This window comes from Ptychodera flava, chromosome 6 (assembly GCF_041260155.1).
Source record: "Ptychodera flava strain L36383 chromosome 6, AS_Pfla_20210202, whole genome shotgun sequence".
Classification (NCBI taxonomy): Eukaryota; Metazoa; Hemichordata; class Enteropneusta; family Ptychoderidae; genus Ptychodera; species Ptychodera flava.
Window position 1 is genome coordinate 35,519,898 of NC_091933.1, and position 27,085 is coordinate 35,546,982.

Below are 27,085 nucleotides of genomic sequence, written 5' to 3' on the forward strand. Positions count from 1 at the left end.
GTGCAGTAATACACAATTTGACGTGCATATTTACAAGCTGTTGCATCCAACATCCATTACAACATGTGCTGTGCATTGCATTGGCAGCCTCCTCAGGCTTATCAACTGAGGTTAAAATTTTTTTGTCTAAAAAGAAAGGAAAACACGTATTTGAACAGTCTTGTTACTTAGTAGTTGAAAATCAATATGTTCTAATGTTTGAATTTACACCTCAACAATATGCATCTCATAATCTATTTATCGATATCCAGCAGTTGTTAAAATTTACAGAAGTAAACACATGGCCTTATATGCATGCTCTTGTACATATGTGTGGAGGTGAGCAACTGGCAGATTTCATGGGTGTGATTGTGCCGATATTTCTCAGGGGAACCCAAGTAAAAATTTATTGGGGCACAGTATTTAACAAAAGCAATGATCATGGACTGAAATATCCAGAATGAACGATATCGGAACCTTGTGAATGATAAATTTTACCATTGTACTGACGGATGACTGACCATGTGATACAAGTTATCGGTTGTGCACTTGTAGTTAGGACTGATAACCTTTGAGTCCATTCTGTAGCCATCACAGAAATTCTCTAAAATTCTGCTTTGACATGTTGTCTTGTGTTTATACACGTTGACCTTCTGCAACATTTGATCAGCAGAATAAATGATTGTCTTTCACAACCAATTTACCACTTGAATATTGGCAGAAATGCTTTATTTTAAAATAACTACATATTACTACATATTACTATTCAATCCAGTAGTCTAGCTGTCATGATGCAGCTGTTCATTGTAATGCTGTTGAACTGTCAAACTTATTTCATTACCAAATGGCAATAACATCGGAACAGTAGTCTTTCCAGTTGCCATTTGAAAAACATACAAAAACTGGAAATACATTTTTGTTTCATCACTGGTTTGTCTATATTAGCTCAACATGTTTATCACTTCAGTCAATATTAACAGATCAAATTTAGTATGAAAGATAATGTAACTCAAAAATATGTCCATAAAATTTTCTAGCCTAAGAAAGCTTTTTCCTCTGCTTATGTCTGCTAATGCCTAACTTTTATGGAGATTCATCCATGATTGGGCATTTCTTTTCAATACAAGAAAGATACTTCAATCTTGTACTAATGCCAATAAGTGTCGCTGATTCTTCTTGCAAGAGAGAGAACTCAACAAACACTTGATTGACCTCAGTAAATTTGAATAATTCTACTTTTTTTGTAATAATTGTAACACTGGAGGCTAAGTCAATATTCAAAAAGTGTCACAGAAATATTCAGGTGGCAGCAAAAAAGGTCACTGCAGAAGCTTGATAGCATCTAACAGCTATATTGCAGCCTTAATATAGTGTCAACAGCAATACTGTAACTTGAAGGTAGCAGTCCGTCCACATGATAAAAGCGCTGCTTCTAGCATGAAGGTGCACCATGCCACACAAGATAGAGTTCACTAACATGTAGCATGGTTAAATTTTCTTTCTCATAAAAACTGGAAGTCTTTACAATAAATTGTCATTATTCAAAAAATTTTAGTTTACAGATATAACAGCATGAATTTTGATTAGATTATAAATATTGAACCAGACTGTTGGGGGTGTCAGAGGTGGGACAGCTGGCCAGAATCAGCTTAAAATATTTCGAGGGATGCTTTCTAATCTGATTTAAATGCTAGGATAAACTAGCATATTCAAAATCAGTAATACATGTTGTACCTTTCTAAATGCCATTCATGCAACTGATCATGGTGTACATGCTGAACCCACTGCACACTGGCCTAGCGGTTTGCTTCGCAATTGTCTCAGTTTCAATAACAATCTCATGGTTTACGTGTAAACACTATTTTCATGTCCCTCTTGGGTCATGTACCTACATGGGTATACAAGGAATTTTGGAATTCACTGTGTCAGTTCCAGGATCACTTATGATCAAAATGAAAACAACTTTATAGGGCAGGTCCACAGTAAAGTCAGCAAAAATTCAGTTCAGCTCCCAACCGACAGGGCTCGTCTACCTTGGCCATTATTCCGTATCAGCACAAATACCAACACAGCCAAATGCTAACTAAGCCTATTACTTCAAAATTGTTTGCAATGAGGGAGTTTAAATCAAACTGGGTAGATTTATTGCCATATGCACACACAAACTGCCTCTGATTGTTACATACCTTTTGTTGCGCAATTTCAGATGTGCAGTGAGTACAAAGCACTCAGGTCACCTGAATGGACACGGTCAGATTTCTGTTAGCTCAAGCTGGCTTCATTACAGAAGTAAATGATCATGAAAAACATCTGAATGATAGAAACTGTTTTTCCATTTTACAGTATTAAATACAAATTGGTTTGTGGCCAAATATGGTTTTGATGAGGTTGATTTTGAAGCCATGTTGGTTTGCAACTGTCCACTCAAATATTGGCTAAGCTGGTTTTGAGCCCACTCGAGCAAAGGTGAATTTGAGCTATGTAAAAGCCGCTATCAAGGGAAATACACTAAAGAGAGGAATGAAATACATCTCTACGACACCGTAAACTTCACTTTGCATCCACATCCATATTACTAATCAGATGGTCTCCATGGACTAGATGTACATGTACATAAAGCTGCAGAAAAAACTACAGTTTAGTTCTTCTTTGGAAAGATTCATAATGACTGGCCATACATCATCAGTGGTTTTGTTAAGGGCGGTACCTAGGTAAATTTTACCGGGGTTCCCTCAGAATATCAATGCAATGAGATTAGGAAGGGACTACAGAAATGGTACCTGGATTCCCAAACCATTTACCAGCATAACCAAACCTTAGCAAAAACACTGAACATGTACTTGTTTCACGGGAGGCTGTGCATCACCCGAAAAAACAATATTTTTCGAATATGGCCAGTAAATAACTGATTTGTAATACACCTCATACATTTTCTCACTTTAAAATATAGAAATTAGAATTTCTCAGTTCCAGACAAACGCAATCTATACATTTTTGAAAATGTAAACAAGCGTATACGGTACTTCAAAAACAGTTGGTTGAAGTTTACGCAAGTGTTTCATAACTTAACCAGTAATTGGCTTTTTGCATGTATCTGCCTAAAACGACACATGCAACATGCACACATAATTTGACCAAATCACGACAGATATCGTGGATGAGGTCTGTATTAAACTGATGTAATTGTCACTCAAAGTAGTTCACAATTTAACGAATGCCTGTCAACCAAAATGAGTTAATACTTCTTTTTTACATTAAACTATCCATGAAATGTGGTCGCCCGCTATTTTCTTGTCGTTGAGTCAGAATTTCACATCCAGTTTCAGTGACAAGCAAGGTGTGTTCAAATTGTGCTGATCGTTTTCCATCCTGGGTGACAGCTGTCCAGTTATCAGGCCATGTCAAGTCTTTCCAGGTTCCTTCCGAAATCATGGGTTCAATGGTGAAAGTGTGGCCCGGCTTCATGACACCGATTGCTTTATTCTTCGCATAGTGAGGTACACTTGGAGCAGTGTGGAAGAGCTTGTGTATACCGTGTCCACAATACGTCTTCACCACAGAATACCCATGAGCCTGTGCGTGCTTTTGGATGATATTACCCATTTCACGGTACCTCACTCCGGGCTTCACTTCATTGATGGCATGCATTAGACATTCGTGAGTCACTCTCACGAGCTGTTTGCTTCTGTCATCCACTTTGCCGACGAAGAAAGTCTCGTTCAGGTCGCCATGGTAGCCATTGTGATAAACAGTTACGTCCACGTTGACGATGTCTCCGTCTTCAAGGGGTCTGGTATCCGGAATACCGTGACAGATAACTTCATTGACAGAGGTGCAGCAAGACTTTGGGAAATTGTAATAATTTAGAGGCGACGGGTAACAGTCTCTTTCCATGCAAGCTTCATGGACGACTCGATCTATTTCATCTGCGGTGACTCCCACGTCGATAATCTTGGCTGCAATATCCAGAACTTCCCGGCCATACCGACATGCAGTTCTAAGTCCTTCTATTTCATCCTTGGACAGCTGCTTTATTTGGGTGTTACCTCGCATTGTCATTTCACTGGCTGGATAGCCCTCCGGGTGATCAGCATAGTCCGGCCGTGCTATACGTTCTGGCACCTCTCTTTTCGGAGTAGTCGGGAAAGGCCTGAGTTTCCCGGTGAAGATGTACCCAGGCCACGGATTGTAAGGTTTCATTGCACTGCCATCGGCTCCGCTTTGCTTCTTGATCTTCTTGTGTATCTTTTTATGTTCGCTCCAATTTCCCTTGAAGCAGTCTTGGGAACAGAAAAACGAACCATTGATACCGAGTTTTATGCATGTTGGGCACTGAAGTTTTGCAGGCTTTTCGCAAGTGACCGTTTCACAAGTCCGAGTGGCTATCTCAACGCCGCCGTCCGCCATGCTTGCAGTCCCCGTCTTGGTAAGTCCGAGGTCACATTACGGGGGTGCTCATACTGTAATCTCGGATGGTAAATCAACTTGTTGAATTGGAATAACCACACAGATTATTTATATTAATAATCCGTACAAGATAATAATAACTACTACTTATAATAATAATAATACAAAGAACGACCACCAAACTAAGCCATGCATGTGGCCCTGGAGAAAGCTGTTGTTAATTTTATGGGTCTCCATACCCCGAACCGCATCCAAGGAATTTTCATAGGTGGCGCTTTTAAAAAATGCCCGGATGACTGAGGTCAGGGGTCACCAGCCATAGAAACAGACAACAGACTTGACAGGACACCGTCAAGCCGCCGCTCTCTGTGCAGACTGCAAGTGTAAACTCGAGTGATCATTTTCACAAAATGGGTTCGCATAAATTGATATTTTCCATTGGGGCGCTTGACGTCGGAAACGACGTAGAAGTAGTTGATGATCTAAAGATTATGTGCACTGTTTGTGAGAAACTGAATTTTCGGCTTGTTGTCGTGGCTGAAAACAGAGACCGCATCTTATCAGTGATCAACAAGAAACTTCAGTTGAACGGAAGGTATGTAAACTGATCAGTATCTCCATGGTTTCCATCGAGATGAGGAAATATAACAATGCAGAGGCAACCCTTACCGCAAGTAATCCACTTTTATTGAATTATGACTTTGGTAGTTGCAGCGTCTTCTTCTTCCAGTACAAGTTCTGCTGTGTACACAGATCTAATGTATCTTTATAGTTATTATTGGACATTAAAGTGGCTCATTCATACACCCTCAGTCTTACCTTCATGGTAAGGACAAGTGTTTACACTATATCATATTATTGAATTTATACCCCCAGTACATATATATGTCACAATTAAATCCAGTTGTGGTGGATTAGTCGCAGCTGTGACATCCATGGATGAATAAAATTACTCTTTCAACCAGCTACACTATGATACACATATGTGTGTTTAAATTTAAGTGGTGACATCATGAAAGTAGCTCTCATCCACATTAACCCACATTGCCTATCTTAAATTTGAACTATGGTGACATTTTTCTCTTTACCAAAATGACATTTTAAGCTGTGTACATTAAGGTAATAGTTAAAGTTACCTTAATGTACACAGCTTAAAATGTCATTTTGGTGAAGAGAAAAATGTCAACATAGAGAAACAAGTGTCCATGATGAACTGAAAACACGTGTGAATCCTGGTGGGGCACAATTTGTTCACTGTTGGCTGTCTTCAGTTGTGATAAATTCACAATATCACCCAGAGCAGTTTGATAAGTGTAATTTACAACAACTGTGATCACACAATGTGTCCATACATGTAATGGTTTTCAACTTTTAAGGTCAAGGTGTTGGCTTATAAATACATGTAGTTGTAGGATAATAAGTAAAGTCACATATCATGACAAAGTTTATTAACACATCTCATGGGTAGATCTGCCTTGAGTTTTATTTTGTTCTTAACTTCTTTTCAACCACTGAGAGACTGTGTTCCAATCTGGCTCGTTAATCTGTAACTAAAGAGACATTATCAATGGTGTTATTTTTGCCCAGGTTTCAGATACTAACCTATGGGAAACAGCTGTATGAGTTCATAAGGGAGTATTCTGGTGGTCCAGAGACCATGGCACTGGTTGGTGTTCAGGATAAGGACCTGGAAGTTGCTGCCCAAGCCAAACTATTCCTCCTGGCTGCAAAGTGGGTTCACTGTGATGTAAAAGTCGCAAAGTACGCCATTCCTGCAAGCAGCCCGAGTAGACTCTGTGAAATTCTCAAGAAAGTCAATGAACAGATGGATTGGTACTACAGGTAAACTTTTTTATCATCTTTAGACACTGAAAGGCCCGTGTCAGGCGTCAGATTGTCATGCCATGAAATTGAATTATACTAGATTACAGTGTCAGTGGAAAACAAAAAGCTATGACACCTGCATAATCCTGTTATGTACTAGAAAAAAACTTGATCCCAGGGATCCAGTTTCCGGCCTTTTTAAGTATCAACTCAAAATCTTTGCAATAGTTCTCAATTTTGTCACTTTTCAGTCATACAAATAATGTTTCTAGTTTATATGCATACAGTGCTTTTATAATCTTTTGAAAGAGTAGCAAGACTGATTTTATTCTTTAGGTTAACTCTGTGTTTTGTTCACAGTTTACCGCTCAAAGATCAAATAGTTCATTCCTAAAGATATTTAATTTCTGTTTTGCATGAAAAGGGAAAAACTTCCTCATAAAAGCAACAATCATTTGCTTTTATGATTGTTGTGTGAAAATTAACATATACAATGTACTTTATTTTACTCAAGAAAATCGGACTGTGGTATGATGAAAATCAGGAAAGTTTCAAGTTCTTATAAGAATGTTAATATCATTGAAGTGAGCTTTTGATTGTGACATTTTTGACTTCTGTACTAAAACCAAATGGAAGAATATTCTCAAAATTTTCCATCCATCCGTCCTCCATTACAGATGTGACTTGGCTGGTCCAATCCCAACAACTGTTTTTGCTCTGTGTTCGGCCAATCATTTTGGAGGTACTTGGCATTCTGTGGATGAGATAAGTGCAACTTCTGAACTGAAGAAAGTCCTCCAAGATGGCGATGGTGATCCATCAATGAAGATAGCTCTGAAGTGTCAACTTTTGGCAGGTATATGGCACCTACAACTTCACAGATTTTCCATTTTTGAAAATTTCTGATGGTATTTTATTTCTGAGTCTGAATACTCTTCCTCTCTAGTATGTATAATGATTCACAAAATGATCTGATAATACATTAACAAAAAGTAGGCGCCAGTATATATACAGATGATGTGATTACATCTTAGGTTGAACTTTTGTGCTTCTTTGGTAATACCAAACGTTTATCCACAGTGACAAATAATTTCCTTGCATTGAGGATGATGATCATTGTTATCACTGTACTGCATCTTCATCTTAAAGTTACATAATTTTGAGGTAATTGAATATTCTAATATACTATAGTTTGGCAAAAATTTAAATCAATTAAAATTATTGAAATTATCTAGCTTTCTGCATCCATGCTGAAATATGTTGATTGACAGGGCAGAAGCCATGAACATATTTTGTATACCTAGTATTATCTGGGAAAATTTCTGATATCTGCTGGACATTATTCCTACCTACAGAGTGGGAGCAGGAATTTGTTGACTGATATGTAAGCGAGTTGTACAAAGCAGTACAGTGTGACAGATAAAAATCAATGAGGATGGCAGATTAGAATCATACGGATTCAGTTCATTTTTTGTGGCAGACACCATTCTGCTTAAAAATATCAGTGGAATACTTTAGTATTTGGCAGTTTTCCTGGCTGACATTTATTTTAGAAGAACAACAAAATTGTATAAAAACTCACCTATACACCAGGAGGAAAATTGTTAAAGTTTGACAAATGATTTTCAATCAGAAAAGTTTCATTGATGATCACTGTGTTGACCAGACATATTTATTTGTACAGCCATGCACCATACTCCAGAATTTAAAGAGGTACAAGACTGGATTGTCGCTCCTTCCTCCAAAAAGAAACTAGACGACGGCCTGGTTGAATTGAAGGAACACCTGAGGAGTCTGACCAATGGCGGAAAGCGAGAACCTGTTCTGGTTCGCAGCGAGGAGGTCACCCAGTCTCCATCTTGCAGCCCAGAAGACAGACAGAGCACAGAGCACATTCAGAGACACTTCAGCACGGTGAATGTAAACCCTCACTGTACAATCAAAGACAGGCTGCAGGGAAGAGTGGTGTGCGTCATAGATGACTACTTGAACTATGGGAACACCCTGGAAACACTGCGAAGTCTCCTCATGGCGTGCGGTGTGAAGAAGATTCTCATGGTTGCCCTTGCTAAGTTCAGAAACGTTAAAGAAATTGAACACAAACATGAAAACTACCGGATGATCGACAATATTTACACACCAGGAGGGTTTGAAATAGAGTACAAACAGCAAAATTACAGAATCGAGGGTGATATCTATTCATGTGGAGGGTATAAGGCCACACATATTTCTAATAACCTCATCTTAGCAAAGTTTAGTGAGTCTTCAAAGAGAGACAGGGATGAGCTAAAAAAGACCGCAAAACTATTCAAGTAAAACACTCTGGTTAAAGGCTTAGAATTCTGATAAACGTTTGATTAATATTCCAACTTACAACATCTCCATAGCATAAAGATTATCGTATATTTTGCCCTGTCTAGCTACCATGAATAATTCAGACTTCAATCTCTGTAAAAAAGTTGTCAAATCATTGGCATGGGTGTTTGACACTAATCACTACCAGTAGACTTGGATTTACATGATTCAATTTCAGAGAACAAACACAAAGCCAGCTGGATCATGTTCAGGTTTTGAAATGACACTTTACGATGTTGGAGCATGCTTTACATTTTAGTTTACATCAATGAAGAGGTCATCACCAAGGTCTGAACTTGCTTTTTTGGCAATGAGGCCTTGTGAATGACACCCATGGCCAAAAAACCTTGACAGGGTTTAGAAGACTATTTTGGCGGTATCAATGACCAATCAGTTCTTCATGCAGTGACGACTATCAAGCTTTACATGTCAACATTATGATTATTGTAAATTAATTTGAAGATCAATCCTGAGATCTTACATTTTAATAAATCAAAATGAGTTTTCCTATAAATGTCGTGAACTTGCCATGATAACATTTTGACTTCCATTCATGCATTTATGAACACAAAATTGCTCATATTCAGTAGAATTCTGAATCTTTGTGTCTGATTCAGATATCCCACCAGTTGCAGTCTCACAAGCCTTTTGAAAAACAGTATATTTTAAATGATGAATGCGTTTTTCAGTATATCAGTACTTCATATTTACCTTCTCTTCAAAGTGATCAATCACTTTGAATTTAGACACTGCATATTAATTTAAGATTTTGAAAAGTTGTTTCTTTTGTTTACAAGTATGTATGATGGTAATCTACACAAACGTTTTAAGCCATGCTATGATTCCGCAGACAAATGACATTTATGACAGCAAAATTAGTGTCATTGATACACACATACATGTATGCTCATCCATAGATATCACTTTCAAATGAACTGTTATCTCTTGAATTAGTAAATAGATTGTATTTGTAATTTGCAAAATTGTAAATAAACCTGTCTTGTAAGGGAGAGACATGTTCCTTGTAAATTATACAGAGCACTTACTAATGCAGTAACAAAATGTAGAAAAATCACATCATGGTGTAATTTCTAAGGAAACTCGGAGGATGATTGAGTTACAAAAAGAATAAGGAAACATGTAAAGGTAGTATGCGCCTGGAAAGTGAAAGACAAACTTTTTCTCAAACTTTCCTCAAGGAATATTCCAACCATTCTGTTTCAAAATCAAGAATAAAAAGTGGGGGTTACTGTGCAAATTTTGGTACAAGAGAAACAAATCACCCAAGATTTACTGATATTTGAAATTCAAAATGGCCGCCATCCCTATGTTAGCTCTATAGGGAAAAATGAAAATTTCGATTTTGAAAAATTTAAGATGATGACAAGTTTTCTTACACCAAAAGCTTTAAAATGAGCCCCAATAAGTGATAGATAAGAAAGGAATTGTAAAAGTTTGAGAGTCTGGATATCTGTCCCTGAGGCACATATGACTTTAAGCAGGGAAACTTATTACTAATAGTGAACTGTTGCCATTTTACACTATACATTTACAGAACAATATGTTACCTTCCTATTCTAACTTGTAGAACAAGTTTGCATTGTGCAATTTGTAGAATGGTTTACAGGGACATCAAGCTTATATATTTCATACACTCAACTTGATCAATTAGTGAACTTTGCAAGAGCAAAGTCTGTTTTGTAGTCATGTAACCAAATACACTTATCTCCTCAGTTGACCTACTAGTATTATAGAAAGACATATTGTTTCACTCATGGAAAATAAAATGATACTGCTCTAAAAAATCCTGCCAAAATTTGCAAAACCTCAAAGTAGTTTCAACATTGTAAATAAAGCAATCTTATATCAGATATAAAATTGTATGTTTGTCCCTTCTTCGATTCCAGCCATTTTCCTCTTGGCAATGGTTCTATAAAATTGTAGATTTTGTCTGTAAAAGTTTGCAAAAGTGAAAACCATCAAATGCTATTGTGGGGTCCCATTTTCAGTCCAGTTTAACCTGTAAGTGAGAAGCAAGTTTAGGGTTTTGATGGTCAGTAATTGTCTCCTGCAGAGGAATTTTTAACAGAAAGGAGAATTGGCACCATTGTCCATGGTAATAAACAGCATGTGTGTCCGATTAGAAGCAAACCTGTAGTTGTACTTTTAGTTAAGCAGCAAAACATTACACTTCTGTGATGCAACTATCATAACCAAACTTTGATTCCTTGATTAAATTAATATTCAACATTAGATATTTCCCAAATATGATTGACAGAAGCAAAAATGTTTGAATGAAGACATAAGGATTCCAAAGATATAACTGGACAAAAAAAATTCAATCATCATTTGATTTAATTACAATAAAGTCGACTAAGGGAACCTTTCATCAAAAAATATGAAAGTAATTTCAGAGAAAACTAAATCTGGCTGAAAATCTTGAACTTGGCAAAACAAATTTTACATTAATTTTGCAATTTCAGCAAGCTACAGACCATGTTTCAAGGTCAGTCAACAAGCAGTTTCACAGAAGAGAAATTTTGTAATGAAATTAAAAATATTCAAAAACTATCATTTATGAAGTTAATGCTAATATCATTAAATCATCTTCTCTGATGCTGCTGGTCAAATAGCTCTCAAATTAGACATGTAACTTTCTAGGGAGGCAATCATTCCAATTTGACCAATAATAGAGAGAATGTCGAGCTCCCCCAAAATTTGCAAATACAAATTTTGTCGTCATTTGAACAAATTCATGGAAGATCATCTCTAGGGACTCAATATATACAAGAAAGCTTCTGATTAGGAGGTTCCTGAGAAATAGTGCAAAGTTGATGTATGTGGGATGCTTACTGACACTATGACAGTCAAGCTACATGTATCTTCTGAGCTTCACCTATGACGTAATAACTTGTGAATGCATGTACATGTGTCTTTTGGTAAGGAAATTGTATGGCCGAGGCAGAGAGCAACATTAGAATCAAAAACTCATTGAAACGAAACAAAAGTTTTACCAAAAACCTCCCTGATGGTATCCTTGCTTCCTACAGGAAGATTTCTAGTAACTATCCCAGTGAAGAGATGCGTCAATACAGGTGTCTCCACAGTGACATATTTATTATTCCTGTAATGGTATCCGTACCACATACAAGTACATGTACCGTCCATGACTTTGCTTTGTCTGTTCATTCTACAGTCAAAGCCATCGACAGGTTTCCTGCTATCTACAGCCATTTGGACCATCCATTTTCCCCTTCAACTGTTCTCATTGTTTTTGCTACCTTGGCAACAGCAAACACAGCCTCTGTGTCTTTCACTTGGAACCAGTCCCTACGGAGCGGACTGTTCACAAAGTTGTTTGGTGTTGGGAATACCCTTTGAAGAGTTTTTATTTGCCTTCTCTACAAAACTTGGCTCATGTCCTTATCACTCAGTACTGCCTTGCTGGGTTACAACCACCATGGTCAAAACTCTAGAGTTTTAATCCTATATTTGGTGCTTACTTCTTGCAAAAATAGGTCACTACCAATTGCACCACTGGAGGAGTTGATGTATTCAAAGATTTCACATTTAGTCTCAATTTCAGCCGTGACAGGACAACTTGTGCAAGGTTTTCATCGGCCTGATTCCTAAAAATCTGATGAGTCATCATACTCAAGACTTGGATCCTCCCCCTTGGAAGTAGATTTAACTTTGGTTTTCAAATTCAGCAAGTTCTGAGTATAGGTCCTCATCAAATGGCAAGAAGCCTCGGCAGTTGCTTGCATTGCAGAAGCACGGCTTATCAAAAATCCTAACTGATTTCAAAGACTTGCCACCTTCATATTGACAATGCGGGCTGTTGACGAATGAATTTTCCTGATCTGTCACGCCTTCATTTGGATCACCAGCATAGTCAAAACTTAGCTCTTCCCCCCAAAAAATTTCACGTTTTGCAAAGAGTGCTAGCTTTGGAACTTCATTATCAACCCTGACAGCCGTCATGTACAAATTCGGATCACAGGAATGGTTGATAAATCGGCCAATGTTGCCGATGTTGGCTGGGTCAACACAAGTCCTCAGAGTTTTCCCATCCTTCAAGTGCTCTTTCAAGATTAGAATATAATTGGAGTCTTCCACGGACATGTTGAGTGCCCGCTTGTTGGCTTCTTCAAAACCGATGATCTCCCCTGCATATTCGCAGACAAATCTATCTTTGGGAATGTTTTCCAAGGCTTTCAGCCCCCAGCCTTTCTTGTCAGAGCGGAATACCTCAAGACGGAAGTTTATTCCGTTCTGGACGACACGATTTTGGCAGGCCTGACTGCACATACATGAGCTGTTGCATTCAAGGACTGGTTTGTTGCCTGAGTGGCAGCCAGATAAGAGACATCCATTACTGTCATAACTTAGTCCAAGAGATCTGGTTATACATGGACAACCTTTATCACACAATGTCTGATGACACTGGCAGCCACTGTAGAGTACTTCACAAGGATCGTGTTGACAGCCTGGACCAGTAACATTGAATGGTGTATACTGAAACATTTTATAGACAAGAAAACAATCACGTCACTTATGGAGATATACTAGTATGATTATTCAAGTTGCACAGACATCTGGCTCATTTTACAAATTTTAAATCAAATTCGATTGAACTCGCATCATCGTTACACAAATGGAATTACATTCATGGGTACACATACAATATTAACCATTGTCCTGCTAAGTTCATATGTCACCATCAGGTCAAGTCAGTTCATGCAAACTAGCAAAGAATAAAATGTCACATTTGTTGCATTTTAGCAAAAAATTTAACATATATAGATAAGAAACATGATTTTTATAGACTAAAGCTGCAATAACATGCAAAGCTAAGTGGGTGAATATATGGTTTTGGGTCAATGCTGCTCTTAAACTGACCTAGCAGATGGAGAAATGATATCCATCCTTGTTTCATAATAAACATAACTAAAGCGAAGGCTACATTTATATAAATGGGCTCTTTTGGGCAATTCCACGGTGAAAGAAAATCCCACTGGAACTGAAACAAAATTTGTTTTGATAATAACATTATCAAATTTTGGCTTCCGAGGGAAGTTACTTTGGCTCACTTGCAAACTCACAGCCCTTCATAGAATGTGGCGGAGATGGCTATTTTCAGTTTCACTAGATAAAAGCATGGAATGGTGTATTGTTTCAGGAATACATGAATGAAGTGAATATGTGTACACAATTGGTAAAGTGGAAGAAACAAAACATTGACTGAGTCCAAAATTCAGGGTTCTCCCCACGCTGGATGGCAGTGTAGTGGAGGCCCCACAGGCACATGGAGTATTCAGTGTATAATAACGTAACAGACGGTGCTCATTATTTCTGCCTTTACGATTGATTTCTAACTCTCCCTGCTCATTAGTATAATTACGACCAATATGGTACACTCACTCAAAGTTAAAAAACTTTGGAGCATTCGAAATTTTCTGAGGTATTTTAATCTTTGGAATGCTTCTCATTATTTTTGAGGGCAGGAGATTTTTGGTAGACTGGCACAATTGTAGACTGACACTGGTTCAATACCAAGAGCAAGATTACAGTTCAATCAGTGACAGTGTATATGTTTTACCTTTATACTTGGAAATGGTTCACTGTCTACAAAGTTCTCAAAGTGAATTTGAATATTCTCTTCACCATTACACACATCTACCACATCCATACTGGTAGGTTCTCAACCTGTATTGAAATGAAGAGTCTTCCTTCTTAAGTCAATGAAAATAATTACCAGGTAGCAATGAATATAAACTAAATGCATAGAAAATGGTCATTGTGAAATTCTGACTAGTGTCTTTTACATAAAATGAAGGTATGACTTCTGCTCTTTCATCTCTTCAATAACTAATGAGAATTGTATTTTTTACTTCATCACATATGTTCCACAGCTTAAGATGAAACTGGGCAGCTAAGCCATTAGCCTAGATTCTATTCGTCCGCTTGCCTCCGTACCTCCGACCCACTCCCTCTCTATTCGTCCGCTTGCCTCCGTACCTCCGACCCACTCCTGAGGGAGTGGGTCGGAGGTACGGAGGCAAGCGGACGAATAGAATCTAGGCTACTAAGCAACCTATGATCAGATCAAGAAGTGAACCTTCACTGCCTCAGTCTAAACCACTGTGTCTAAACTGAGAAAAGATCAATTGGTTCATCCTTAACCGGCCAGGAGGGTCCCTGCTACACGAAGGCTTCTCTTGTCTTTCTGCATGCATTTGCATGATTTGGTAACAGTCCCTCCCTGGATAGAGGGACTGTGATTTGATTCACATTTTTAGGGTACCAGTCAACTCGCACTTTTTCCAACCCGCCCAGAAGCAACTCGCCCGATTCCAACTCGCCCAATACCAACTCGCCCGATGCCAACTCGCCCGATATTATTTTGCAATTTTATGAGTACCTGGTACGCTAGCTCTGCATGGCAGGGCTGTGTGTTTACCAGCGTTATAGGGAGGCCGTATAACGCGGTAAACACACAGCCCTGCCATGCAGAGCTACTGGTACGCTTGCTGCGAATCCGTAGCCTTTGCCACTCGGGTAGCTTGGTCAGTGGAGTGGAAGAACATGTCAAGGAGTGGCAGGGCTCGTTTTCGCAGCAACTGGTACGCATAAAACGTTTTATTTCTGACAACAAATATTTCTAACATAGAGAACCACAGGTGCGGCTTGAAATATGTGCCAACAGGGAAAACTTTTTATTTGCGAATTTCACGTTTTGCAAATCTCTTGAAAGAATAAATTTCGTTCGGCTTCTTACGTATAAGGATAGTTACTGCGTACTGGCTCACTTCTTTAGGAACAGCAGGACCGTCTTTCACGAGTTACTGGCCTGGCATGACATGAAAATAGCTGGCCTCGGGCCATCGGGTTAACGTACATGGAATTTACAACACCCTATCTCAAAACAACGGGCGAGTTGGTTCTGGGCGGGTTGGAAAAAGTGCGAGTTGACTGTAATTCCATTTTTACGCTCCATGGGGGGTCCAGACACTTCGCACCAAAACCAGTTCGCCCCACACAACTTCGTCCCAAAACCATTTCGTACCAAAACCACCTCGTCCCAAGTACTACTTCGCCCAACCCACTTCGCCCCAAGTACCACATCGTACTAAAACCACTTCGCCCAAAGTATAGTACCGTCAACTCGTCCTGAAACAACGATGTCACGTATCATAAGGTCGTTTTTACCTAAAACTTGGAAGCATTAATGTGTTAGGACATTTTGGCTACCACAAACCATTTATTGTTGCATGAAACCATAAACGATAGAAATAAGAAAATAGAAACACGCAAATGCTACAACTCAGGTGCCGTGCGCGGAATTGCACGATGTCAATTTTGCGAAATGCGTACACTTTCAAGATTTCAGTCCCAGGATGACAGGAAGGTGGTTTAATTTTCAGCTTTACCAGTTAGAGATAAGTTTCGGGCAAAGTGGTTTGGGGGACATGACTTTTGGGGCGAAGTGGTTTTGGTACGAGGTTGTTTTGGTGCGAAGTGGTTTTGGGTGCGAAATGGTATGGGACGAGATGGTATGGTGCGAAGTGGTTTTGGTGCGAAGTGTCTGGGAACCCTCCATGGAATCACTCAGATCATGGAGGTAGCAGAGAAGTACTCGCAGTGTGTAACTTAGTTACTGTACACTGGATACTAGGGGATTGCAAACAATAATATTCCTCTGGAAGTTATGATCAATAAATTTCATGTATTAAACCTTACATGTGAGTGTGCCTATTACTTTACCCTCGCTATTTCTGCATAGTATTTCAAAGAAACCAGTCCGTGTCTGTTAGTTTCACTCCAGCTCCGCTCCCCGATCTCCTTCATTCAGTGAAGTCAGGCGAGCAAAGCGTAGCCAGCGGTAGAAATGGGGCAGGGCTCAGTAGCAATGCATGACGGGAGCAACCATGTTATATTCGTTTTGGTTTTGCGACATGGCCGAGTAAATCGATAAATTGTCAGATCCTTGGTTAATATAATATTTTAATAATCAAATTTGATAAGAACAAAAGTATCGCGAGGATTCGATCACATGTAAATGGGAAATTTCGGTGTGGGGGACTGAATGGCATTGTGGGTAATGTGACCTTTTCACTCTGGGAAACCGACGCGATCGATACGATAGCGTAGGCTGGGTCGGAGGCTTATCGGTTGTAAACACAAGGTAACTATACTTCAATTTATCATCATTAAACAGTCAGATTACTGATTTACTGAGGAATTTGTAATATTGAATGTTTACATTTGCCTTTTTGGCGGACCGGAGTGTCAGAGAATTCAGCAGGAGCGCATAATATTTTTTGTCCACCATATCTAAAGTGCAAGTGACAGCGAAAGTGAATCCAGTTGGGTCCATCCATAATTTAAACTGTGCAAAAGAGTGAAAATACAGTATATGAGTCATCAGCTTAATAACTTAGGTGTGGTCTAAACTGTTTGCTGTTTAAATTTTGCAAGAATGAACTAACATCTACGGGCTTACTGGTAAAACCGATGGGAAGGTGATTTGTATACCTATAATGCACTTGAGCTGATCAGCTCCTAGGTCCTGTGTGAAATTCTTTTGCATGTCCGGACATGTTTGAAGTCTGTCGAGTCACCTTAGGTCCTTAGCTCTATTAATGCATAGGATCTTAAAGGGCCAACCTTGTCAACCACACAAAAAGTGTTTACTTGCACAGTAGGCAATGTATGGCTTCCTCGGAACAAAATATTTTCAGATTTTCGTTTAACCACATGACACTTGGAGTCCCTCCTCTGTCCTGTTGTTTCATACATACTGTATTAAAGATAGAGAACTTTTGTGCTACTCAGGCATCTAAACTCAGCGGGTCCTATTTTATAATAAATTATTTTTATAAGGTGCTCTATCTTATCCTGCACTTTGTTGGAAAAGTTTTCCAAACAACAAAACCGCATCTTTGTTTCAGTTACAATGGGTTATTGGATGGACTTGTCTCAAAACTTGATCTTTTCTAATCATGCAATCGAAGGGTACCTATTGGGATAGAAAACCTCAAGTTTGGTATAAATAATAATAATTAATTTTAGTCAAAAACTTGATACTATATGAAATTAAATATATCATTTGATACTGGAGTTTATGTAGAAAAGACTGACAATTTTGTTTTAATTTGTAATTAATTCTATAAGACAGGGGTTGAAAGACTGGCATTCAAAAATATCAAAGTAAGCAAAATTGAAATGGCACTTATTCAATATGTTGGAACTTCATTGCCAAACAAAATTGTTGCTTTATCGTATAGTATGTAACGAACATAATGTGAACATTTAACAAAATTTTACCCAGCCAGAGTGAAGTTAATTTTTTAAATGTTGAAAACAGTAGAAAAAAGAAGCCAGGAAATTGGGTTGTTTGCCTAAATGTGCATAAATTTACACTTCTTTCTCACCAAACTTATGACTGCATTTCATGCTAAAGGAAAAACTCCAATATTTTAATCTTGAGATAAAGGACATTATCGCTATTGACCTTTTTTCACCAATATTGTTGCAAACGAGCAGTTGCTGATGTTGTTTGACTATTGAAGGATGTCTTACAAATGGTCGACCATAGACAACTTCCATCCCATTTGCCTACACTGTAGAAAAAACCTCGCGTCAAGGGTTGAACAATCTTTGTGAAAAAAATTGTTTTGAGCAAAATACACTGTAATATGTGCAATGCCACCTTAAATGGACTTTTCAAGATAGTTTTTTTATTTTATTTATGTTTACTTTTTCAGATGCCATATGGATGTTCGGGCAGTATAATGCATCAGTTTTTCCTTGACTGATAAATATGCCAAGTATAAGGATAATTCCCAGCTGACCAACATGACTCAACCTGGATTGTCACCTTGGATGAGGTTTTGTGTGCTAGCAGTGTTTGCAACATGGTGCTGTTTATTGGTATCATCAGAACGTATTGAAGAACCAACTTCAGTTGCTGTCTTCAAAGGCCTTCCTGACATTCACACTGTTGCTGGGAAAGTCTTTGAGTACACTCTGCCGGAAGATGCTTTTAAAGGGAACATAGTCCATTATAAGGTAATGGAATATTTTTGGTTGTTATGTAATTATATCTACCAATACCGGTACTGCATAGTTTACCAATAGTTTAGACGCTACATTTGATTAATTATGGGATTGCTCAGTTTACCGTAGCTTAAAGGAATGGGTATTTGTAAAGTTGGGTCCATAAAGAATGGAATAATGATAATCATTTTTGGAGTCTGCCCCAATACATTAAGCTTCTTATATATGCAGTGTCTGCTTTTAGTCCTGTATAACATATATTACCGTATTTACAAATCATTTCAAGGTGTTATTTCAAGTGTCAAAAAATGTCAGTTTAACTCGGGATACTAAAAGTATGGTATTCTAATTCTTCAATGTGTAAGATACTAATCAACCAAATATTATTGACTTTTGCTTGTAGGTCACAGAGGCGGGCAGCAGCAGTCTTCCTCGATGGCTTGAATTTGATAACAAAACAAACACCCTGTATGGCGTGCCAGTAATCAAGGATGAAGGCTTTACGTACATCAGTGTGACTGCCAGTGGCAAAGATGGGCAGAAAAATGCAATCACAGTAACTGATGTGTTTTTACTAGATGTCAGGTTGTTTGATGAGGACAGCACATTAACATACAGAGCATCACCTTTGAACCCTGTGAAGGCATTCCCCCTGAAGAGCACAGGAAAGGACATTGAAGGCTCTGCCAACAGAAGGGATGGACGAAAAATCTGTAGCCCAGGAACACCAAAGACATTCTCCACTTTGATATTGGACATTGGACTGGCTGAACTGAGTGGCTCACAAAGAGTAACTTTGCTGAAAAAGTTAGCCAGTTTCCTGGCTCTGGATGAAAGTGCGTTGACTTTAGCAACAAGGAGAACTTCAGCAGTTGGTAAACTGCTTGATAGCACTGTCTTAGCTGCCGGACCCGGCAACGCTGATCCAAACAATGTTCTTCGCAATGCTTGGGGAATAGAGATTTCGTGGCTTCTCAGTTGTGGAGCCTTCAGGAAAGTGAATGATTTTTCCATGGTTATTGACCACAATGCTAAAAGTGGCCGACTAACAGACGTGACAGGGTATCCTGTTATTGGATGGCATGTGTCATCTGAAAAGGCCACTGATAGTTCGGCTGTGAGGAGGAAAAGGCAGATTCAAGCAGGCTTAGCTGGTACCCCCATTCCAACACCTACAGTTACGCTGAGCACGCCTACTGTACATGTACCAACATCTACGATTGTAATGACCTCAAGCAGTACTGTGAGGATTAGTTCAAGTGTACCCCATGAGAGTTCAACAACCAAGACTGTTCCATTCACCACAAGGACAATACCTCTTCCTGTGACATCATCAGTTGTTCCAGTCACCAGCAGCCCATTGGTTGCTGACACTTCATCAGCTGTACCTGACCAGAGCAGTTCTTTGTTTTCGACAACTACTTTGCCCACCACAACCCTGGATGTCATCAGCTCTACATCAATTCTGGTTGCATCATCATCGATTGAAACAAGCTCCTTTGAACCATCCAGTTCAGTGATGACAAGCTTGCCCATTTTTGCAACACCATCACCAAGTGTAACTCCAATTGAAACCACAACAGTGATACCAGTGACCAGTTCAGAGCTTCTACCTACTCCAGAAACAAGTTCACAGTACGTTGTTTCCAGTTCAGCAACTGTTTCCTCAACTGATTTAATCACAACCTCATTGGTAGTGGAAGAAACAAGTTCAAGTATACCACCTATCAGCAGTTCAGTTCCTCCCTCCCCTTCTCCGTCTCCATCTCCCTCCCCATCTCCTTCTCCCTCCCCATCACCCTCCCCCTCCCCATCACCCTCTCCGTCCAAAACATCATCTTCAGTGGCACGTGTCACCAGTCAGCTAGTGACCAGTACTCCGATGGAACCACCAGTGTTTGTGACTCCTACACCAACGGCGGTGATCACACCAACGCCCTCAGTGGTAGTCATCAGCAGTATACCGTTATCAAGTACACCCACTCCAGCACTGACTTCAAGCATTGTGTTGAGTTCATCTGTTGATGTGATTACCACATCAAGCATACCAGAAAGTAGTGATGCTATTCCGTCACCAACTCCAACGCCTGTCACAAGCAGCATATCTGTGTCTAGCAGTGTTGTAGTCATACCAACCACACCAGGTAAAGTTTGTTACCGTAAACCTAAAAACTTTGTTATATATTTCTTACAAGCTTTTGCGATGGTGATGATGCATTGTCATGACACTGATGATACTTGGTGTATTGTTTGGTCAGAAATTTGGTAGTACATTAGAAATTTAACAGAATGATCAATGAAGCTGAAGACAATGATTAGTGGTACAGCTGTATGTAATTACATTGTTGCAGTGTATTAAACATCATCAGAATATAAATTGATTGCAGTATTGTTATCCCTGACGTTATTAGTATTCAGTCACACTCAGAATGGACTTGTCTCCATTTCCATCGATTTAATGGGCGTATCCACATATTTGGTTGCAAATCAGTGTTGCTTAAGTCAAACATAACAAAATATATTTTTCTAAGGAGTTGTCATTGTGAAAAAATTTAATGTGACTGTGTGTGATATTTTGTTTGAATGAGATGTCAAATTGCTTGTGCCATATAGAGATCAAGTAGGTGTTTATATTTTGGGATTAGAGTGACCGAAGAGTGACATGTACTGTATTTGTTGTCTTGCAGAATACATCAATAAGCCACCAGTTGTGTTAACTCCCATGCAAGATGCTGAAATCACAGTCGGACATATCTTGGAGTTTTCTATTCCACTTGGCACCTTCTATGATCCAGAGCAAGGCTTGACAGACAGGCTGCACTTGTCCCTTCAGACATCGTCTGGACTTCAACTCCCAAGGAAATCGTGGATTCAGTTTGACAGTGACGAACAGGTTGTGTATGGCATACCTTTAAAGGAACATCTAGCCTTGTCGCCAGCTAAGTACAAACTGATTGCAAGTGATTCAGAGGGGCTAACGGCCAGCACTGACTTTACAGTCTACATCAATCCAAGACCACTCAACGAATCCATCACTCACCAGTTTATTTTATCACTGGATTACAGCTATCCTCTCTTTCTCCAAGCGGGAAGTAATCGACATGAGCTTGCAAGAGACATTCTAGGCTTTTACAATGACCAGAACCTGGAGGATCTGATAGTGGATGAGATATCCGACAACTATGTATACCCAGACACAACCTTGTTTACTTTTCGTAATGGGTCGCTAAGTCAGCTGTACTGTGACAGGGAGGAGATATTTCAAGTCTACAACCAGATGGCTGATGATGATACCGCTCCACAGGAGAACTTCAATATCACCTTACTACCTGAGTTCCAAGTCATCTGGGTTGCTCTGCGACTCTATGACGCATGCCTTCCAACTTCATCCAGTTTGCCGGTCTTTGCAACAAGTACTCCATACATTCCAGCATCAAGCACGGAATTAATCATCATTCCCTCCAGCAGCACTTCTCCGTTGGAATCATCGTCGCTGACATTGTCATACCCGGTCACCTCTACCATCAGCACCACTGTCATCAGCACAAGCATGGTGACACCCATCACACCAACTCCATCCCTGACAGTGTCCAGTATTTCTATATCAAGCAGTATTCCACCAACCGAAGGTAAGTTTACATGGGATAAGTGTCGGGAAACATTTGGAGTTCCTCCCTAAGTTTCAAACAACAGCTTGCGTCTGTAATAATACAGCCCTTAGAGTTATCCATAACTACAGAAACCTAGAGAGAGGTAATATACAAGTATACATGTTTCTCAAAATACAAAGATTTGCACCTGTGTTCATTATTCACTGGAAATATTGTCTTAGATCCATTAACATCAAGGACAATAATGATATATAAAATGTACAAGGATATAAGTCTCAATATTTTGTGCAAAAACATTATTACAATGCTTTTAAAGGCAAATTTACCAGCAAATGGTACATGGTGACCAAGTACACATCCAGGATGTTTGTGAGCATTCAGAAACAATTTATGTGACACAGTAATCTGTGGACTTCTACTTGTCTTTCATGTGACTTGATAATTGTGAGAGATATTCCTGAAGCAACGTACATGTAGTCATATGGTACCAAGTTTTCTGAACATTAAAGAGGATGAGATATCATGTTGAAATCAAAACTTCTGTGGGGTGACATTGAACTGCTTATATCTCTGTCATTTGACTCTGTGCCCACTGACAATCAAACTGATCCTTCTGTTAACTCATGCATTCCCATTTCTTCACCTACATGTACATGTACATGTATAGATTGACCATTCTATTAGAGGACAATAGGGTTGTGAAAGGTGGAAGCAATGACAGAGTTAAACGATCAGATTTTTGAAAGGGACCATGCTATGTATAACTTTTTCATCGTTTTGTTGTTACTTTTGTACTCAAAAACAAGTACTGTGTTTTTCCTTCCTCCCAAAGTATTCTGAAATACAACTTGCCAGCTTCACCAGCACACTGCATTGTGTATAACATGCCATATTATTGTTGGCAAATGAATTTTAGTCCCCACTACAGTTCAGTTGTCGACAGTAACACTGGACATAAAACACATACCAGGTTGAGACTAGTAGGCAGATCAATGTGATTTAGGGAGTACGCAAGAAAATCTACTTTTCAAGTTCATTGGCTGCGAGATAGTTATGTTTTGAACTGTCTTTTTCTTCTATTAGCACCAGTAGACAGAAGACCTATGTTGATAAATCACATTGATCAGCTTTTCATCCGAGTTGGAGGGGTATTGGAATACGTAATACCTGCAGACACCTTCTATGACTTTGAAGACGGTGACACCCGAAGCCTTCGTCTTGCACTCATGACTGTGTCTGGAGAGCCTTTGCCGGAATCATCATGGATTCAGTATGACGGTGACAAACAAATGATCTATGGGATACCACTAGCTGTAGACTACAGTGTCAGACCAGTTGAGTTCATATTGCTTGCAAGAGATTCAGTCGGACAAACTGCAAGGGACGCTCTTGAAGTTGTGATCCAGTTAAAACTGAGTGTCGTGTTTTCTCATGAGTTTGTCATCACTTTCGATGAGGATTACATTAACTTCATGGCCAAGGGCAAGAATCGCTATGACGTAGCACGAAAGATATCTCAGTATTATAAAGATGGCAGTAGCAGATTTTTATCAGTGGATTCTATAGTGGAAGGATCTGTAGTGTGGACTTACTCAAACACCTCTGTACAAACAAAAACTTGTGACTTACAGACTATCTGGAGGCTGTACTCAAAGCTAAGTTATGATAATGGAGATGTCACAGAGTCGTTTCAAATGATGATGTCGCCAGAGTATGTCCCTGTGAAAGCAGAGCTATTGCTGACAGGCGTGTGTGGACCTGTCATAACAACTCCAAAACCGTCAGAACAAGTCATCGTCGTCGTACCGTTGACTTCTGAGAGGGATAAGTGGGAAAAGGCCCTCATTCCAGCCATTGTCATAGCACTCTTGATTCTCCTGTGCGGGTTGCTTGCGTGTTGCGTCTACAGAAGAAAGAGGCCGGGCACCAAGTTTATCTTGAGGGAGGAAAAACCAATGTATGCAAACGACAGGCGACCTATTATTTTACCGGATGAAAAGGCACTGAAAGAGAGCCAGAAGCCAATTCAGCCTGCCATTATGAGAAACGACTTTGCTCCCTACGTGGCGACTCCACCACCCAGAGTGCCGCCCGCTCCGCCGGAATTACCGGAGACAAGACCACAATCACCTCCACCTTATAGACTCCCTCCTTATCCGGAAATTGACCAGTCAGATTCTGATGAAGACCCTATGTATTTGAGGGAAATACCCCTCCAAGGAACAATGCCAACACCCCCACCGGCGTATTCACCACAACCAGAGTACAGTGGACCCCCACCCAATTACAGACTACCCCCTCCTTACAATCCTTTGGAATTTCAAACATCAAAACTGTAATGTAACAAATGTAAGATTTGATATTAAGATATGAAGCATCATGTAAGTTTGTAAGGTAAGGAAGTACATGAAATATTCATGTTCTTTATATTTTATATAATATTTATGCTCTATTTTGTAAAAAAAAATGTAAATTTATATGTATGTATCTAACAACCAACAAAAGTCATTACATAGTACAAGGTAAATGAATTTACCACAATGATCCTTGATTTGTACTCACTGAGATCGCATACTGAACCATAAAAGCAAAATTTTCCCAGACAGAAAAGAGTGTGGTATGTATTTTCAAATTCTGAAAACCTTGTTTTGATGATCCACAACCATATGCCATATTTTCACTGAAACTAAGGAAGTAAGTTGCACTTGTGTTGGCAATAGAAAGGATATTGATTTTTTTTAGTGTCTATGACAAAGGATATGTACATGTCTGACAGATGGTATGAGACCCCCTTAGTTGCTCATAACTTTGCTTTGAAAAGTGTGTCATTTCTTTCACCTAGTAACAGTCATGTGGCTTTTCAATTTACTCCTTACATTGTAACATAATCAAGAATTTTGGAGCATACTGTTAGCAAATAATCTTGAAATTAAATTTTGAAAAGTTGATTTTATATTGTTCAGAAATGAATAAAATTGAATGAGCCTGTAAGGAACCATGCCTTAGTGCACAAATCAAGGAGAATTGTGGGTAACTTTACTTACTGTTCAGTACACCATTCAATAAATACATATATACCAACAATGGTTTTTACGTTTATCATCAAATGCGAAAACTTTACTGAAAATGTTCACATCATGAAATGTAGACATGGCTGGAGTATGTTACAATGGTTAACATACATGTAGTATTATCCTGCTGTATAGAACTTGCCTGTTTACAATGAATTTGTTTGTAGTATTCTGATAAAAATCTCACCATAAACAGATTCTCATAAATAACTCACTGTATCACCTTGCATCGGAGTATGAAAGACAGCAACTAAAGTCAGCTATGCAATGAATCCTTTTTTATTGCAGATAGTCATTTTATTATGCAAGCAATTTTTTTTTATTTAGAAAGTATCCAAATTAAATCAAATCCATTTCTATGGTATGGTAGGGTTAAATGTAGTGGCTTTTAATTATTTAATAATTCTTCATGTCCAGGTGATGATGAAATTAGATCAAAGAGAGACCCATGTTCAACTGTACACGAGTAGCTTTTCAAGTCTCTTCCAGAATGCAAAGTGTCATGAATTCACTGCAGCTGGAAAGAATCCACATAAAGTACATATCTTTTTGAACGGCATAGATTTACTCTTGTTTGTTAATGATGTGAGTGAAAGGTGAATTTCTCTGCGACTGAGTGTAGACTGATCATGTATTACTTGTCAATTATTTTAATTTAACAATTGTGAGTGTGCATTTTTCTGTATTCATTGTTTGAAACAGACGTGTTTTTGCTGACAATTATCATCTCCATGAAATGGAAATGTTCATCTGTCCTTGTGAAGAAATAAACTTTAGACTTTTAATGTAAAGTGACATACTTAATTGGCAGTGTTTGATTTTACATGACTGTATGTAAGTTGTGATGAACTGTACTGTATAAACGGCACAAAAATGTCTTTGGGAAACGTTATCAGTTTCCCAAACCCTTTCAGATTCCATTCTATATCTTGTCCGTGGGGATGGGCCAACCCAACTCAGTTATTTTCAGAAGTCTGGGACTCTGGGAACCCTGCTGATATAATCCATATTCAATTATCAAATTGTTTACCCCAATTCCCTGTAAACAGATGCACAATTCATTATTGGTAACAATGGGGTTTGGGCTAAACATGATGGTGAAAGTTGCGGTTGAAGCCCTGGGGGTGGAAGGCAGAGCAACAAGTACATAATGGATAGATCAAGCCGACAACCTAGCGCACAAGCACCTGTGTGTAGAGCATGAAAAGCTATGAGAATGAGAATTGTAAAATAACACAAATCGAATAAAATCACTGGTTATTTGTTTTACTGTATGACAGCATTGTTTGAGTAAAAACGTGATATTCAGTAGTGATGGTAGTGAGTAACAATACTCGCTTGAAAACGAATATATACAAGTATTGCTTATAGAGGGCGCTATACATCATAAGGTGTACAATCGCATTATCTCGTTAGGGACCATCACAGGTACTCTACCTGGGCCCATTTGGGGTACTATGCATAATATGCTGGCTGGATAATATTGGTAGGCACACGGCAGACAAGACTTACTGCATTTGACATCAAACAACCACTTCTCCCCTCTTTTATATGAAGGTTAAAATAGCGAAAATCCTTTGACGAAATAATGAACAACAAATTTCCTACAGAATATCTGAACGGTTCTTGAGTATCGTGCATATACATGTATACGGTTTGCGCACAGTAATTGTCATACCACAGTCACTCCACCCACTGTGGTATGACAAACGTAATAAATTTCCGTTCCTCATGCGCCTGTAATAATTACTCAGTCCCTCATACTAACAGTACATC

General features: G+C 38.9%; 4 protein-coding genes across 5 annotated transcripts; 2 read left to right on the forward strand and 2 right to left on the reverse strand.

Moving 5' to 3' along the window:
• Positions 1-678: 678 nt before the first annotated feature.
• LOC139135607 (methionine aminopeptidase 1-like) lies at positions 679-4,386 on the reverse strand. Its single transcript, XM_070703088.1, has one exon. The coding sequence runs from the start codon at positions 4,384-4,386 to the stop codon at positions 3,229-3,231; it is 1,158 nt and encodes a 385-aa protein (XP_070559189.1). The 3' UTR covers positions 679-3,228.
• LOC139135605 (uncharacterized) lies at positions 4,270-9,575 on the forward strand. Of its 2 annotated transcripts, none has more exons than XM_070703086.1 (4): positions 4,270-4,405; positions 5,974-6,228; positions 6,888-7,066; positions 7,895-9,575. In XM_070703086.1, exons 2-4 carry the CDS (start codon positions 6,044-6,046, stop codon positions 8,524-8,526), a joined length of 996 nt encoding a protein of 331 aa, XP_070559187.1. In that variant the 5' UTR covers positions 4,270-4,405; positions 5,974-6,043; the 3' UTR covers positions 8,527-9,575. The 2 variants fall into 2 exon arrangements, with proteins under 2 accessions (XP_070559187.1, XP_070559186.1); XM_070703085.1 differs by lacking the exon at positions 4,270-4,405 and adding an exon at positions 4,687-4,981.
• Positions 9,576-10,902: 1,327 nt separating this feature from the next.
• LOC139135609 (histone-lysine N-methyltransferase SETMAR-like) lies at positions 10,903-14,317 on the reverse strand. Its single transcript, XM_070703089.1, has 2 exons — positions 14,168-14,317; positions 10,903-13,083 (listed from the first exon to the last, which is right to left on the reverse strand). Exons 1-2 carry the CDS (start codon positions 14,255-14,257, stop codon positions 12,253-12,255), a joined length of 921 nt encoding a protein of 306 aa, XP_070559190.1. The 5' UTR covers positions 14,258-14,317; the 3' UTR covers positions 10,903-12,252.
• Positions 14,318-16,669: 2,352 nt separating this feature from the next.
• LOC139135610 (uncharacterized) lies at positions 16,670-26,100 on the forward strand. Its single transcript, XM_070703090.1, has 5 exons — positions 16,670-16,753; positions 18,336-18,639; positions 19,031-20,771; positions 21,315-22,256; positions 23,322-26,100. The coding sequence occupies exons 2-5, from the start codon at positions 18,427-18,429 to the stop codon at positions 24,575-24,577; spliced, it is 4,152 nt and encodes a 1,383-aa protein (XP_070559191.1). The 5' UTR covers positions 16,670-16,753; positions 18,336-18,426; the 3' UTR covers positions 24,578-26,100.
• The last annotated feature ends 985 nt before the right edge of the window (positions 26,101-27,085 follow it).

What these genes read in the sequence shown, in the direction of transcription:
- LOC139135607 (XM_070703088.1), bottom strand. Translation starts at nt 4,386, where the DNA reads ATGGCGGACGGCGGCGTTGAGATAGCCACTCGGACTTGTGAAACGGTC.
- LOC139135605 (XM_070703085.1), top strand. Translation starts at nt 4,797, where the DNA reads ATGGGTTCGCATAAATTGATATTTTCCATTGGGGCGCTTGACGTCGGA. An exon ending in AAACTTCAGTTGAACGGAAG is followed by an intron (nt 4,982 to 5,973) that starts GTATGTAAACTG and finishes ATTTTTGCCCAG; the next exon opens with GTTTCAGATACTAACCTATG. An exon ending in GAAGTGTCAACTTTTGGCAG is followed by an intron (nt 7,067 to 7,894) that starts GTATATGGCACC and finishes TTATTTGTACAG; the next exon opens with CCATGCACCATACTCCAGAA.
- LOC139135609 (XM_070703089.1), bottom strand. Translation starts at nt 14,257, where the DNA reads ATGGATGTGGTAGATGTGTGTAATGGTGAAGAGAATATTCAAATTCAC. An exon ending in AACCATTTCCAAGTATAAAG is followed by an intron (nt 13,084 to 14,167) that starts GTAAAACATATA and finishes AAAATGTTTCAG; the next exon opens with TATACACCATTCAATGTTAC.
- LOC139135610 (XM_070703090.1), top strand. Translation starts at nt 18,427, where the DNA reads ATGACTCAACCTGGATTGTCACCTTGGATGAGGTTTTGTGTGCTAGCA. An exon ending in GGAACATAGTCCATTATAAG is followed by an intron (nt 18,640 to 19,030) that starts GTAATGGAATAT and finishes TTTTGCTTGTAG; the next exon opens with GTCACAGAGGCGGGCAGCAG. An exon ending in CAGTATTCCACCAACCGAAG is followed by an intron (nt 22,257 to 23,321) that starts GTAAGTTTACAT and finishes TTCTTCTATTAG; the next exon opens with CACCAGTAGACAGAAGACCT.